At 45.8% G+C, this 16,789-nt stretch overlaps 1 protein-coding gene and 1 long non-coding RNA gene across 2 annotated transcripts; both read right to left on the bottom strand.

Moving 5' to 3' along the window:
* Window positions 1–5,204: 5,204 nt before the first annotated feature.
* On the bottom strand, window positions 5,205–7,006 carry LOC123946367 (cationic amino acid transporter 3-like). The gene is given in 2 exon segments (XM_046011808.1): window positions 5,205–6,253; window positions 6,256–7,006. Coding segments are annotated over 2 exon segments (1,800 nt in total).
* Window positions 7,007–11,867: 4,861 nt separating this feature from the next.
* Window positions 11,868–16,690, bottom strand: LOC123946631. The gene is made up of 3 exons (XR_006819640.1): window positions 16,579–16,690; window positions 15,392–15,474; window positions 11,868–11,905 (listed from the first exon to the last, which is right to left on the bottom strand). It is a non-coding gene; the product is annotated as an uncharacterized LOC123946631 (long non-coding RNA).
* Window positions 16,691–16,789: the final 99 nt, after the last annotated feature.

Below are 16,789 nucleotides of genomic sequence, written 5' to 3'. Positions count from 1 at the left end.
CATTCCCTGCATATTTTCAGAAAACAATGCTCTGAAGCTAGAACTCAATCACAAGAGGAAAGCTGGAAAGAACCCAAATACATGGAGACTAAACAGCATCCTTCTAAAGAAGGAATGGGTCAACCAGGAAATTAAAGAAGAATTGAAAAAATTCATGGAAACAAATGATAATGAAAACACAACAGTTCAAAATCTGTGGGACACAGCAAAGGCAGTCCTGAGAGGAAAATATATAGCGGTACAAGCCTTTCTCAAGAAACAAGAAAGGTCTCAAGTACACAACCTAACCCTACACCTAAAGGAGCTGGAGAAAGAACAAGAAAAAAACCCTAAACTCAGCAGGAGAAGAGAAATCATAAAGATCAGAGCAGAAATCAATGAAATAGAAACCAAAAAAAAACAAACAAACAAAAAAAAAACAATAGAAAAAATCAATGAAACTAGGAGCTGGTTCTTTGAAAGAATCAATGATTGATAAACCCCTGGCTAGACTCATCAAAAAGAAAAGAGAAAGGAACCAAATGAATAAAATCATGAATGACAGAGGAGATATCACAACTAACATCAAAGAAATACAGACAATTATAAGAACATACTATGAGCAACTCTACGCCAACAAATTGGACAATCTGGAAGAAATGGATGCATTCCTAGAGACATATAAACTACCACAACTGAACCAGGAAGAAATAGAAAACCTGAACAGGCCCATAACCAGTAAGGAGATTGAAACAGTCATCAAAAATCTCCAAACAAACAAAAGCCCAGGGCCAGACGGCTTCCCAGGGGAATTCTACCAAACATTTAAAGAAGAACTAATTCCTATTCTCCTGAAACTGTTCCCAAAAATAGAAATGGAAGGAAAACTTCCAAACTCATTTTATGAGGCCAGCATTACCTTGATCCCAAAACCAGACAAGGATCCCACCAAAAAAGAGAACTACAGACCAATATCCTTGATGAACACAGATGCAAAAATTCTCGCCAAAATACTAGCCAATAGGATTCAACAGTACATTAAAAGGATTATTCACCACGATCAAGTGGGATTTATTCCAGGGCTGCAGGGTTGGTTCAACATCCGCAAATCAATCAATGTGATAGAACACATTAATAAAAGAAAGAACAAGGACCATATGATACTCTCAATAGATGCTGAAAAAGCATTTGACAAAGTACAGCATCCCTTCCTGATCAAAACTCTTCAAAGTGTAGGGATAGAGGGCACATACCTCAATATTATCAAAGCCATCTATGAAAAACCCACCACAAATATCATTCTCAATGGAGAAAAACTGAAAGCTTTTCTGCTAAGATCAGGAACACGGCAGGGATGTCCATTATCACCACTGCTATTCAACATAGTATTAGAAGTCCTAGCCTCAGCAATCAGACAACAAAAAGAAATTAAAGGCATCCAAATTGGCAAAGAAGTCAAACTATCACTCTTCGCAGATGATATGATACTATATGTGGAAAACCCAAAAGACTCTACTTCAAAACTGCTAGAACTTGTACAGGAATTCAGTAAAGTGTCAGGATATAAAATCAATGCACAGAAATCAGTTGCATTTCTGTACACCAACAACAAGACAGAAGAAAGAGAAATTAAGGAGTCAATCCCATTTACAATTGCACCCAAAACTATAAGATACCTAGGAATAAACCTAACCAAAGAGGCTAAGAATCTATACACAGAAAATTATAAAGTACTCATGAAAGAAATTGAGGAAGACACAAAGAAATGGAAAAATGTTCCATGCTCCTGGATTGGAAGAATAAATATTGTGAAAATGTCTATGCTACCTAAAGCAATCTACACATTTAATGCAATCCCTATCAAAATACCATCCATTTTTTTTCAAAGAAATGGAGCAAATAATCCTCAAATTTATATGGAACCAGAAAAGACCTCGAATAGCCAAAGGAATATTGAAAAAGAAAGCCAAAGTTGGTGGCATCACAATTCCGGACTTCAAGCTCTATTACAAAGCTGTCATCATCAAGACAGCATGGTACTGGCACAAAAACAGACACATAGATCAGTGGAACAGAATAGAGAGCCCAGAAATAGACCCTCAACTCTATGGACAACTAATCTTCGACAAAGCAGGAAAGAATGTCCAATGGAAAAAAGACAGCCTCTTCAATAAATGGTGCTGGGAAAATTAGACAGCCATATGCAGAAAAATGAAATTGGACCACTTCCTTACACCACACATGAAAATAGACTCCAAATGGATGAAGGACCTCAATGTGAGAAAGGAATCCATCAAAATCCTTGAGGAGAACGCAGGCAGCAACCTCTTCGACCTAAGCCGCAGCAACATCTTCCTAGGAACAACGGCAAAGGCAAAGGAAGCAAGGGCAAAAATGAACTATTGGGATTTCATCAAGATCAAAAGCTTTTGCACAGCAAAGGAAACAGTTAACAAAACCAAAGACAACTGACAGAATGGGAGAAGATATTTGCAAACGACATATCAGATAAAGGGCTAGTATCCAAAATCTATAAGGAACTTAGCAACTCAACACCCAAAGAACAAACAGTCCAATCAAGAAATGGGCAGAGGACATGAACAGACATTTCTGCAAAGAAGACATCCAGATGGCCAACAGACACATGAAAAAGTGCTCCATGTCACTCGGCATCAGGGAAATACAAATCAAAACCACAATGAGATATCACCTCACACCAGTCAGAATGGCTAAAATTAACAAGTCAGGAAATGACAGATGCTGGCGAGGATGCGGAGAAAGGGGAACCCTCCTCCACTGCTGGTGGGAATGCACTCTGGAAAACAGCATGGAGGTTCTTCAAAATGTTGAAAATAGAACTACCCTATGACCCAGCAATTGCACTACTGGGTATTTACCCTAAAGATACAAACATAGTGATCCGAAGGGGCACGTGTACCCGAATGTTTATGGCAGCAATGTCTACAATAGCCAAACTATGGAAAGAACCTAGATGTCCATCAACAGATGAATGGATCAAGAAGATGTGGTACATATACACAATGGAATACTATGCAGCCATCAAAAGAAATGAAATCTTGCCATTTGTGATGACGTGGATGGAACTAGAGGGTATCATGCTTAGTGAAATAAGTCAATCAGAGAAAGACAACTATCATATGATCTCCCTGATATGAGGACATGGAGAAGCAACATGGGGGGTTAGGGGGATAGGAGAAGAATAAATGAAACAAGATGGGATTGGGAGGGAGACAAACCATAAATGACTCTTAATCTCACAAAACAAACTGGGGGTTGCTGGGGGGAGGTGGGATTGGGGGGGGTTATGGACATTGGATAGGGTATGTGCTATCGTGGGTGCTGTGAAGTGTGTAAACCTGGCAATTCACAGACCTGTACCCTGGGTATAAAAATACATTATATGTTTATAAAAAAAAAAAATTGGAAGGGGAGGTGAACCATAAGAGACTATGCACTCTGAAAAACAACCTGAGGGTTTTGAAGGGTCAGGGGTGGGAGTTTGGGGGAACAAGTGGTGGGTAATAGGGAGGGCATGTTTTGCATGGAGCACTGGGTGTTGTGCAAAAACAATGAATACTGTTACACTGAAAAAATAAATAAATTTAAAAAAATGAACAGAGGATTTGAATAGATATTTTCCAAAGAAGACATACTGATGGCCAACAGACACATAAAAAGATGCTTAGTATTACTAATCATCAGGGAAATACAAATGATTACTATATGTTGGTTAACTGAACATTAAAAAAATTAAACATATTAAACTTTTTTAAAAGCTCAACAACAGCTTTGTAGTTAATCTTGAAATCAGACAATATGATGTCCCCATTTTTTTTTTCAATATTTCCTTAGCAATTTGGGGTCTCTTCTGGTTCCATACAAATTTTAGGATTGTGTGCTCCAGCTCTTTGAAAAATGCTGGTGGAATTTTGATCAGGATGGCATTGAAAGTATAGATTGCTCTAGGCAGTATAGACATTTTAACAATGTTTATTCTTTCAATCCATGAGAATGAACTGCTTTTCCATCTTTTTGTGTCTTCTTCAATTTCTTTCATGAGTGTTCTTGAGTGTTCTTGAGTACAGATCCTTTCCCTCTTTGGTTAGGTTTATTCCAATGTATCTCATGGTTCTTGGTGCTATAGTAAATGGAATTGATTTGATTCTCTCATTTCCCTTTCTATGTTTTATTATTAATGTATAAGAAAGCAACTGATTTCTGTACTTTGATTTTGTATCAACATGGACAGGACTGGAGGAGATTATGCTGAGTGAAATAAGTGAAGCAGAGGGAGCCAATTATCATATGGTTTTGCTTACTTGTGGACTATAAAGAATAACATGGAGGACATTAGATGAAGGAGAGGAGAAGTGAGATGGGGGAAATCAGAGACTGTGGACTCTGGGAAGCAAACTGAGGGTTTTGGAGCAGAGAGGTATGGGGGGATTGGATGAGCCTGGAGGTGAGTATTAAGGAGGGCATGTATTGCATGGAGCACTGGGTGTGATGCATAAACAATGAATCTTGGTGAAAATTGAAAAAATAAAGTAAAATAAAATAAAAAATGCAATCAGATGTGACTTTATACTGTCAGGATGGGTAAAATAAAAAAAGACAAGAGTAACTAGTGTTGACAAAAATATGGAGAAAAAGGAATCTTCATGCACTGTCGGTGGCCATGTCAACTGATGCAGGCATTACAGAAAATGGTATGGAGATTCCTTAAGAGATTTAAAAAAGAACTACCATATGATCCAGTAATTCTGCTACTGTATATTTTTAAAGTGATCTCAACAGCCAATGAGGATCTCAAGCTCACCAGCTCGAGAGCAAGAGTTTTGCTCTCCTGACTGAGCCAGCTAGGTACTCCCTACACCAGTGGATATTTAACCAAAGGAAAAGAAAACACTTTTTTCAAGTTTCTCTTAATACTAATTTTGTAAAAGCCAGTAAGGAGCTATAGACACACTTGAAGAACAGAAAGTAAAAAAAAAAAAAAAAAAAAAAAAAAAAAAAAAAGGAAGGGCAAAACACATCCTTCACTATACCATAAATAAGAAGCTCTATTAGTGCTCCCCCAATATCTCATATCCCCCATATTTCCATGTGCTCAGGAGACTTCCCCTTATTGTGTATTGTGTAGGGAACCTGGCTGCATTCAGGTGTGATGATGTCAAGCCAAATACGTACTGGTACTGCTGAACTCAAGATCTAGACAGGCTTTGCTGGATCCCATAGCTGAAGTGGAAAGCAAACCCAATCAGCATCCAGACACCAAACTTTAGCCAGGTGCCAGCTGACATCTGCATCATAAGGCAAACATTCACAAAGATGCTCAAGATTGGGAGGAGAGGCAGAGCAGGGACCTTAAAGGGAAGGGGAGAGGAACTCTGTGGCTGTCTCCAGATGATGCCAGTGATCCCAGTGATGAGCACCAGGAGCAGCACAGCTGCTGTAATCGGCACTGGGTCTCCAGAAAGCAGACCTGGCCAGTGGGCCAGCACCAGGCAGAGGAGGGTCATCAGCAGAACAAGCAGTAAGGAGCACACATAGACAACCCGGCCAGAGAGTGGAGTGGGGGTGGGGCTGCCTGGAAAAAATAGTTCTTGTAGAGTCAGCTTCTCTGCTGCAGGTGCAGTCTCCTCCTGCATCTACGCAACATTTCCCCCATTTTCCTCCTGCAACTCTTTTTCATTTTCCTCCTTCCTCCTTTCAGGCTGATACCTGATGATGAGAACACAAAAAGCTACCAAGGAATAAGATATAAGGGTGCCAACTGACCTGAGATCCAAAAGATCATTGAGTCTAAAGTAAAATACCATTATTCCTGCAATGATGGTAAAGATCACAGTGAACACAACACAGAAATATGTTCTGAAAACAAAACTGGCAAGAAAAGGAAACAGGAGGCCATCCTCTGCCATCATGGCTATCATCCGCTGTATGGGGAATGTAAAGCTCCAATAGGTGCCGACAGAAATACTAAAGAACATTATAAAAGCTACAGCATAGTAGGCAGGGAGCCAGCCAACATGGAGAAATGCCTCAGGCAAGGCGCTCCCAGGTGGAAGCTGGTAGTAAGGAACCATAAGTGTAAGTGCTGTAGAGACACCAAATTACAACAAAAAGCAGATGAGCAGTGAAATCACAATGCCCTTGGGGATGGAACGCTGGGGATTGTGGGATTCTTTCACTCTGGTAACAATAACGCTAAAACCTATAAATGCATAGAAACAGGTAGCTGATCCACGAGAATGCCCTCAACGCCAAAAGGCACGAATCCTTCAGAGCCCAGACGATCTAGGCTAGAGGGATCATTGAGTCCGGCCTGTATGTAGTCCTCTTCTGTGAGCTTCCAGTTGTGCAGGTCCCCCTTAATGAAGCCAGAGATGATGAAAAAACTGAGAGCCAACAGTTTTATCAATGTGACCACTTCAAAAACTCTGAAGAACCCATGCCAACCTATATATTGCAGTTCCATTAATAAAAACAGAAAGATGACAAAAAAGTAGCGTAGACTGTCTGCAATGACTTGGGGAACATACTGTGAGATGATCTTATGCAGAATCACAGAGATCCAGTCCCCAAAGAAGATGTCAAAAGATAAGATCCAGGCCTGGACCACAACAAATGCATCAACAACAAAGGAGAGGATGAGATTCCAGCCAGTGATGAAAGCCCAGAATTCACCTACAGTGCTGTAGCTGTAGAGATACGCCGAGCCAGAATGGGAAACCCGGGCACTAAACTCCGCATAGCACAGTCCAGCCAACAGTGATGTTAGACCTGCCACCAAAAAGCAGATCACAATGGATGGTCTTGCTTGATTACTGGCCACCTCATTAGCCAGGAAGTACACACCAACACCCACTGTGCGGTCCATACCCAGGGCCACTAAATCCAAAGTGCTCAGTTTTATGCCAGATTTTATCTCATCCACTTCTTTCTCTAGTGGACGTCTGCTTACCAGCTTTTGAAGAAACCTGTGAAGTGCCTGACGCAGCATTCTAGCTGGAATTGAAGAAGAGTCTAAGGATAAGGGAACTGGAGCAAGCCCAGGCAGCCAAGAGTACTGGATCTGGTTAAGTGAGGCTGAGTTAAGCCAAGCTGGGTGGGGACTGCCAGGGTCCTTTGCTCAGGCTTCAGAGCTGCTGCTTCATATTTCTTCTTTTTTTTTCTTTTTAAAATTTTGTTGGTTATTTTTAATGTTTCTTATGTTTTATTTTCTTTTTTCAGTGTTCCAAGATTCTTCTGGTACATGCTATCCTTCCAGAATGCCTATGGAAACAATAAATATTTACTGAACAATGGTGTTCAACCAATCAACTAATAATCAAAGGCTGCATGTAACTTGTTGAAGCCCAAGTATCACAGAAACTGACACCAAAAAACACCACAGAAGATTAATTATTCTTTCCCTCCAGAAAAAGTACCAAATACCCCTAACATTCTGTTCTTTTTTTTTTTTAATTTATTTTTCAGTGGGCTCCATTCCCAACATGGTGCCCTACATGGGGCCTGAACTTACAACTCTGAGATCAAGACCTGAGCTGATATCAAGTGTTGGAGTCTCAACCAACTGAGCCACTCAAGCACCCCAACATTTTCCTTTTCTACATACCAGATAACAATCCCATGTGATTTCATGAGTCACACATCTTCCTGTGTTAATTAGGTGGTAAGACACAACAGGGTATGAATGTATTGTGCAAGAATTCACATGCGGGACATATGCCCACTGCTTGAGCATGAGTTATGACACATTAATTCATGGACTAGATGCCTCTTTGCAATTACAGACCCATTCTCTATGTATCCTCAGATTTTAGATACAAATATTAGTCTCTCTGTCTTAAAACTCTCAGCCCCCAAATCTGCTACCCAAGGTTAGAATCACTTTGGCCCCCTTTTCCTCATTCTGCATCATCCTTTAGCTGTACTGATAGCCAAGAATGTACAGTCCACTCCTTCCCTTTACCAACTTGCCCCACAGAGGTGCTAAACATATAGGAGGAGGGAAAAAGGGGCAGGACCTCCTAACCACATGCAAGAAGGAGAGGACCAGACTGTCTGGGAAGAAAACACTGTAGAAATGGGAGCAACAGCCAACCCATGATCCATGACTGAGAAGTGACAGGAGCCAGAGAGGCTATATTATGATTTTTGATGTTCAATAAACCTTACCCAAAACAACCAGACAAAAATTCACTACCTTTTTTATGTTCACAGTATGACACTGTGATAGGTAGGGAGAAAAGAAATGAGTCACTTACTTCAGTTGCTCTCAACCAAGAAAGATCCTTCTGTTTCCTCCTTCTCTGGGTTCCAGGAGAGAAGGTGAACTTATTTCTGCAGACAGCCTCCTCACTGGTTACACTGTGCTCTTTACCCTCACACCCTGTGCCATCTGGGGTGTCAGCTGCCAGGGGTTTGGAGAACCTGCCCTGCTCTTTGAGCTTGTACTAAAACACTTGTGACTCCCTATGAATTTTTCACAAGGAGTTACTTTTAACTCATTCAAACTGTTGTCTGAATGTTTTCTTAATGAAGGACTCCTGTGTGTGATTCCCTCTTACTCCTCCTTCCCTACTTCTCTTCAGATGGCTCCCTCCACAAGGGGAGCTAGGATCTGGATCAATAATTCACAGCTATGCCCAGGAAATGAGAAGTGGAGAACAGAGAAAACAAAGTCCATGCAGCCCTCACTGTCCACCCTACTCATGCTTCAGTCTTTTTTTTTAATTATTAATTTATTTATTTGAGAGAGAGACAGAGTGAGAGAGCATGAGAGGGGAGGTCAGAGGAAGAAGCAGACTCCCCATGGAGCTGGGAGCCTGATGTGGGACTCGATCCCAGGACTCCAGGACCATGACCCAAGCCGAAGGCTGCTGCCCAACCAACTGAGCCACCCAGGTGCCCCTCATGCTTCAATCTTAAGAGAATTTTAGAAGATGTTCTCAGAAGTTTTTAAAGACAGAAATATCAGTCAAAATTGGAAGGTCTGCTCTATAGGTGATGAAAGAGAATCTTTGGGTTTGGGCCAGAACTTCTGTCTATAAATCCATCTAGACTCCTTATTTGCCACTCACCAGTTCTAGTGCTATGATTTACAAATGAGCACAGGAGATAGATAACAAGTGTCAATTCTTAACTCATGGAAACTTTTTAAATATCTGAGGTTTTCCCAACCCACCACCGGGCTTCAAACCTTTCTGTGCTTCCACACTGCCCTTCTTTCATAGTCTTTCCTTTGTTCATAATATGATCTGTGCTTATTCCTACAGCCTCATCCCCTGCCCAGTTCCTGCTCCAGCTGTGAAATTTGATGCTCACATTGTTCCCTTGCTGTAGGCAAGGGAACAAACATTCAGACAACAGTTTGAATGAGTTAAAAGTAACTCCTTGTGAAAAATTCATAGGGAGTCACAAGTGTTTTAGTACAAGCTCAAAGCTTTCTTGGCCCCTTCACTTAGCTAACCCCTACTTCTCTTTCAGTTCACAGCTCAGCTGTTGCTTCCTCAGGAAGGCTTCCTTGATCCTTATGCTGCCTTTCCTATGCGCTCTTCTAGCACCCGGCTTCCCCCATGTGTCACTGATCCTACTGTATCCAAATTCAAGGTCACCTGTTGGTCTCCTCCCTCAGACTGTGAGGAAGGTACTTGGTAATTATTTGTTGAACAAATGACCATGCTGAGAAGAGAAATCTGACAGAGACCATAATCCAGAATTCCTATATACTGTACATTTAGATACATACATTGTAGCCAAGCAATCCTGATGATTCAGGCTCATGTAGAGACATATGTGGTATTACCTTCCTTGTGGAAGGTGAGCAAAATGGATAGTGTGAAGGGAAAACCAACTGTGATAAAGCCTTGACTCTCCATCATTCATCATCCATGTATGACTCACACTGGTGGTAAAGAATCATTTGCCTTTGAGAACACCTGTTTAAAAATATTAGGCTCCTGGGGATTATGGGCAACCAACCACCCACACCCAGTTAGAGAATCCCTACTTTTTTGTAGGCATCATGCCCAGGCCTATAATCCAGGTAGGATATCCTAAGTCAGATTTTCTCACTTTGAGGGACAAATGGGGACATAATGATGATACCTGGGGACATTTCCCAACTTTAGATCCTCTCCTTCTGGCGATTCTTACCCACAAGCCCTGTACTTCCCATGACTGCTCTAAGTCACCCAACTGACAAGAAATAGTCCGCAAGTTCAAGGGGAAGAGATTCTAAAAGCTTCCTTCACAGGAAGGCAGTGCAGTTCAATAGTTAGGAGTAAGGCTCCTGCCAGTAAATCCCCTGCTGAGGCTGATGGACTGAGATCAAGTGTGAACTCACAAAAGCCTAGAATCATAATGGCTGGTCTGCTCCCGGCCCATTTTCTCAAGGACTGTCATACCCCTGCCACTTTCTTTGAAAACTCCCGACGACCCTGGGCTTTAAGTTTGTAGATGGAGCCCAAGGGAAGAGAAATTGCTCTCTCTGCTCAATCTCTTCATCTCAACCCTTTGTCTCCACCGCCCATCCCCCAAATCACAACTTAACACTTTGGGCAATGGCAAAGAGGGTGAAATGTCAGGAAGACGTCCCCAGCCTTCAGGAGATGCTGATGCCTCCAGAAACCAGAGGAGATTGGGTGAAAGATGGACTTGGGAGACCAAAGATCTCTTTTCCTGATAAATGCAATTTCCACCAGGGACAAGGGACAAGGCCCTGAGGACTTGAGGGGAAGCTTCTCAACAGAGACCTGCGAAAGGCTCAGCGGCCACAAGAGGGCAGCAGAGATCAGTGCTCCCTGCAGAGCCAGCCCTGGACCCTGGGCACTGAGACAGAGCTGGGCTGCCTGGGCTGGAGGGTCTGGGGCTCTTGCAAGATCACAGGAATTTCTGAACACAGGAATCCCCTCCCGCCACCCTTCCCACTGGCATGCCTTATTCCCTTCAGCCCCTGAAATGCCATCCCCTGCTCCAGCCCCCTTTCCTTTTCTGGTCCTCAGCCCTGGGGCTGCTGGCACAAACCACCTGGCATTTCCTTTATGGTTGGAGAGCAGGTGACATCCCTGCTCCCAGAGGTGATGGCTCACAGGGGCCCAGCGGAGGACCTTGGCCTCCTCCCTCCCCCACGCCATAGCAAAGCCTGGAACCAGCTGGAAATTTCCTCAAATCAGATCAAAGACATCTTCAGCTGAGTCTTGAGGCTCCCCCAGGGAAACATATACATGCACACACACACACACACATGCAAATACACAGATGCTCACACTCATGCAAACACACAGACACATACCCTCAAATTACACACATATACACACCCACACATCACAAACATTCTCACGTGTATGCAACACAAAGACACATTCTCACAAACTCATTAACAGACAGGCATGCACACCCAGACTTACACATTCTCATACACTCATCAAACACACTTGTGCACACATACATATCACTCTAGTCCATTCTTCTAAGGATCCAGAGTTCCATCCTCTACATCATTGACATCTAGAACATCTGGGGGAAAGCAGAGAAACCCACAGGAAAGCTATTTCCAGTTTCCTGGCCCACACTGGAGCTCCCCTGCCTTATCCCCCTTCCTGCCACCAGGGTCTCTAGGACTGTGACCCACACTGTGGGAATGCAATATGCAGAGATAACTCAGTCCTTCAAACAACAAACACTTCAGAGCACCTACCTGCCACCCCAGCCCAGCCCCACACCTGGCCCGCTGCTGAGGCAGACACATAAAAGAGTAAGACCTTCTGCCCAGTGTATGGGGAAAAGAGCAAGAGCTCAGGAGCAAGGACCTGAATTCAAGTCCTGCCTTTGCCTCTTCATATGCTGTGTTACTTTAGGCCCTTGACATCACCTCTCTGAGCCTCAGTTTTATCACCTGTAAAGTAGGATTTACAAAATTTACCTAATGTGTGAAATTAAGACAGGTGTAGCTTCCATCAGCAATGGGGCCACCGATGGAGAGTCAAACCCTCCATTCCCTACCCCTACTGTGAGCATCTCCCCAACACCCTTCCAGTCCTGCAGTCCCTGAACAGAAACCCCATGTCCTTGAGGCTCAGACCACCAAGTACCCACACCTGGGGAAACTTGATCTCTGACTAGGCCAGCTCCATTTGACTCCCCAGCCCCAATCACCCCCTCCTCTCCTGGTCCATCATGCCTCTTGACCCTTTACAGGCCGCATTTCCCACAATAATCTTTATTGTTGCTGACCGTAGCACTGATGTTCCCAGTGGAGGGCTGTGCCTGTGCATCAGATGGACTTGAAGGGTTAATCAGCCTCCACAGGGCTGTCCCATGGAAAATAGTCTTTACTTCTGTGAATTACACCAATTTTAAAACATTCTTTATGGACACAGTGTAGGAGTGCTAAGCGGTCAGGGAGAGATTTCATCACCCTATGAACACTGAACCATCCCTCAAGGAAATCCCCACTAGATTCTGTGCTCAGAGCTGGAAGCAACCCAGCCCAACCCCACCCAGATAAGCATCCCCTGCAGGTGCCTGAGGCTAGGGGGGAGCAGAGATCCCACCCCTACCCCTGCTGCTCAAGAGGACTCCTCAGCTCCTCTCCAGAGTCAGGCCTCAGAATGACTGGGAAGTGACTCAGGAGGTCCTACCCTCACCTTCCTGGGACCTTCCAAGGACCATAAAAACACAACCTTTACTTGCTACATCCTCCCAGACGCTGACTGCTGGGGAACTGCTATCTGCTTCCCCTCCTCCCAGTGGGATCCTCCAGTCCTCCTTCCAGACAGCTGGTCACCCTGACCATCTCTGTTTCCATCTGCCATTGTCATCCTGGTGCCTTCACCTCCCCTCACTGTCCACCCCGTCCCACTGATGACTTCCCTGCCCATCTCCCACTCTGTCCCCTCCCACATGGACAACCTTCCCCCCAACCCAGCCTGCCTCCGTCCCCTCCTGGCTCACCTCCCCAGACTCCCCACCACCCAGTAGGTCCACTCTCCCATTTCCTCCATCTCTCCAGCCTGCTGCATCCCACCATTTTGGCTCATTTCTAGTCATTTCTGCATCTGCTTTCACACTTCTCCCATCCTTCAGAATCTAGGGAGTAGAGCAGGTCTCAGACCCAATGAAAGGAAGGACATTTGCCCCTTCTCTCTCTTCTTGCCCTCTGTCTGTCTTCCCCCAACTCTCTTCCTGCAGGCAGACCAGGTCACATGCTGAGCTGAAGAGACATTTCCCCAACCTCAGAGTGATGAACTGTGGTATGCAGAGGAAGAAGGTGATCAGGGAAAACCTGCCAGGCCCCACAGTCCCACCTGGGGAAGTCCCACACAAAATGGCGGACCCGCCCCCTCCTGAGTGGTCTCCAGGGGGCGGGGCTTGGTCAGCTCACAGCTCTGCTCTGCTCTGCTCTGCCCCAGTTTGGAAGGGAATTGGCAGCCCTTGGACCTCAGAAAGGCTTGATGACCTGGTTACCACAAAGTCACTCCGTCTCAGGAGAGGACAGAGGCAAACGGGGACTGTTCCCCATGGGGTCATCCCACCATCTCGGCCTCCACTACAGCTGAAGCAAGACTCTCCCTCACTCCAGGCATGAGTTTGCAGAAGACAAAGGACTCTGCACAGCCTGTGAGTCTTTTCTCCCTGCAGAGCAGTAACAGCTGAGAGCCCAGCAGAGGGCGCCTGGTTAGCAAAGACCCTGGGTGTGTGTGACAGGACTCCAGTCTCCATGTAGAAGCCAAAGATTGCTCCCAGAGTCTCACCTCATTTTCTGCCTGTTTGCCCTATGCAGTCTCCTTCTCTCCCCACCGCCCACCCCAGCACATCTTGCTGAAACCCAGCACTACTTGGGAGAGGATCTCCCTCTATGGGTCCCTTTCATGCTGTCCCTCCTCCTATCAGGCCCAAGATTTCTGTTTCAGAAAACAAGCAGCACTGTCTGCTCCTGGGAACTTCTTCCTCTCCTCCCGCTTTAATCCTTCTTGCTACTGTAAGTAATCCTACTGTCCGGGAACATTGTGGGGCTCTCTCCCAACCTTCCCCTTCTCCCTACTTCTTCAGCTTCTCTGTGCTTGTCCCAAATACCTAGGTGTCAGATTCCAGGCTTCAGAGGAGCCTTCTGTACCTGAGGGTCAATCCAGGTGCTGAGGAGTCTTGAGTATCTGCCTGGCCTACAAGAGGAAGACAGTGCTTGGATACCAGGGTGTTAATGGCCAGAGAACACTTTGGAGATCTGTGCACACAGCAGGTGCGTAATAAGTATGAAATGATCCATTGAGGAGCTGGGCTTAGGTTGGTAAGGGAGGGTGAGGGAAAGGAATGAGGCTGGACTGTTCTGAAATGGCTCCTCCCCATTCTCTTCCCTTCCCCTCGGGCCACCTGGGGCGAATGTGTTCTAGGACAAGGCCTGAGCCTGGAGTCCTCCCTAGGCTGAGGGGGTGTCCTCCTCTCCATCGACTTCTGCCCAGCTCAGGACACCAGGGCATCCACCCTCAAGAGCCCAACCACTGTTCCCCCACCCCATCAACCCCACACACCCTCTCTTCAGTCAGGGCTCCCAGATCTCAGACCCCTCACCTTGCACACCAGCCTGAATGCCCACATTCTCACAGACTCTTAGGTAACCTCTTGATGCTCCTAAGCCTTGGCAGTCAACCTTGTAGTTCTTAAGCTTTAGCCAGCACCCTGAGCCCACATGATGATTAAATAATGTTTCTCCACATCCCTATAAATCATGCATTATTTCCTAGAAAATAACAGAGCCCTTCTGCACATCGTGAAACAGAAACCAAAGAGTCTTGCAAAACCTCAGGGCACTGAGATACTCTCTGAAGCTCTCACTATCTTGTCTGCTTGTCATCAAGAAATTTCAGAGAGCACTATTCTCTCTTTACTGACTAACTACCCTGATCTCCTTTAATAACCCCGGGGCCAGGGAGAAACCTCAGAGCTGGCCTTTGGACAAGAGTCTGCCTTCTCCCCAGCTGGCAGGTTTCCTGAATAAAGCTCATATTCCTTTGCAATCAAAACTCATCTTATTATGGGCATTTCGAGTGATGGGCAGCCGAACTGGGGTCTCGGTAACACTCTGGGCTCTGAAAAGCTGAGCTCTTGGGCTTCGAGACATTGGTACCACCAACTCCCTCAGATCTACCTCATTCCCAGACATCAGAGGAGCATTAATTAATTAGCTTGTGCAACCAGCCATAGGCAGGATCTCATCACAGCACACCACTGGGATCCGCTACTGACACATCTTGACCCCGGGATGTGGGCACACACCCACTACACAGCCAGCAGCTTAGCCAGTCATCACTTGTGCTGACACTGTGGCTCACAGAGGAATCCCCAGCTGCCTTCTCCCCACTCTCCAGCCCACCCCCCACAGTACCTGCTTATGGAACAGGATGCTGGAAAAACTGGTTGGAGAAACATTGAAACTTGCTGGGGAACAGGAGGCCAGAGGTGGAGTAGCTGAGGGAGGAGTGGGAAGGAAGAGTTAGAAAGAAAAGAGGATTTTCCTACCCATCACTTTGGGCTATAAACAGACTCTGCATTTAGTAACTGCAGCAAGAGGGAGTGCTGGTTAGACTCCAGGAAGGACTTCCTGAGGAGCTGCTCCTGTAGGATGGGGCTGGGAGAGGGCACCTTTCTCCTCACATGAGCAGGAGGCAGGAGATGATGGCCACCGGATGGGGGAGAAAGGGAGAAAGGGCAGTTTGAGGAACTCAGCTGTCTGCTTCCCTCCTGCCCCCAGCCGTGGTTCAAGGGAACAGAGAGGAGGCAGCCTCACTGCAGACACAGCTAGACAGCCCCCCAACCCCAAAAGTCCGTCCCACTGACTTTGTCATTCTGCTGTCACTCCTCAGCTTCTCCGAGATTTAACATATGGACTGTCTGAGCTGCCGAAAATTGAATTTTCTTCACTGAGACTGTCTACCCACAAAAAGCAGTTCATGAATTCCCCACCTTTTTCAGACTTCCCGCCCCCTCTCCACCCAACATTTCTCAAAGGGAGTCACATATTTGAAGGTATAGCTCCAGCTTAAAGGCGGGGCATGCGCAGTACTCCCCGCGGAAGTCCCATTCACCAAGACCGGACTTCACTGCGCATGCTCCGATGCAGTGGCGCCACCCCCACAGGCTGTTGCAGTCAGGACTGAAGGCACGCGTCTTCCACAACTGGGGTCCACGTGCTCCATATAGTATATACAGCGGGTCCCTACGGAGGAACTGAAAGGTCCCATGCCTCAGCCGTGCTTGTAGGCCCCAGCCCTAGCAGCAGTGTGACAGCTGTCACTCCCACACAGGACAGAGTCAGATGTCCTGACCTGCAATGTGCACTCCAGTTCCCCCCCCCCCCCAGACCCAGGCTCGGCGGGGGAACAGCTAAGGGTCCCCCTCCTCTAGGATCAGAGCCCCGCCCACACTCCCACCTGGGGGTACAGCCACGGTAGGAAACATGCTCAAGTCCACAGGCTGTGCACGGACACGGACGCAGAGGTAGAAACACGCCCTAGGATCTGGTAGGGAGTCTCCTTCACACCATGGCAACCACTGCAGTCCCCTCCTCCTTACCCGAGCCCAAGTGCACATGGAGGTGCTCCTCCATGAACTACAGCCTCGTGCCTCAGTCGTCCTCCCCAAGGAACAGACACCACTTTCCACCATCAAAGGGTGTATGTTGGCAATGGGTTACCAGCAGGAGTGTGCTATCTCCATAGAACTCCTTGTCACCTTATTTATTTATTTAGTTAGTTAGTTAGTTAGTTAGTTATTCATTCATTCA

Source organism: Meles meles, chromosome 7, assembly GCF_922984935.1.
Source record: "Meles meles chromosome 7, mMelMel3.1 paternal haplotype, whole genome shotgun sequence".
NCBI lineage: Eukaryota > Metazoa > Chordata > Mammalia > Carnivora > Mustelidae > Meles > Meles meles.
This window is presented reverse-complemented; position numbering and strand designations above follow the sequence as displayed.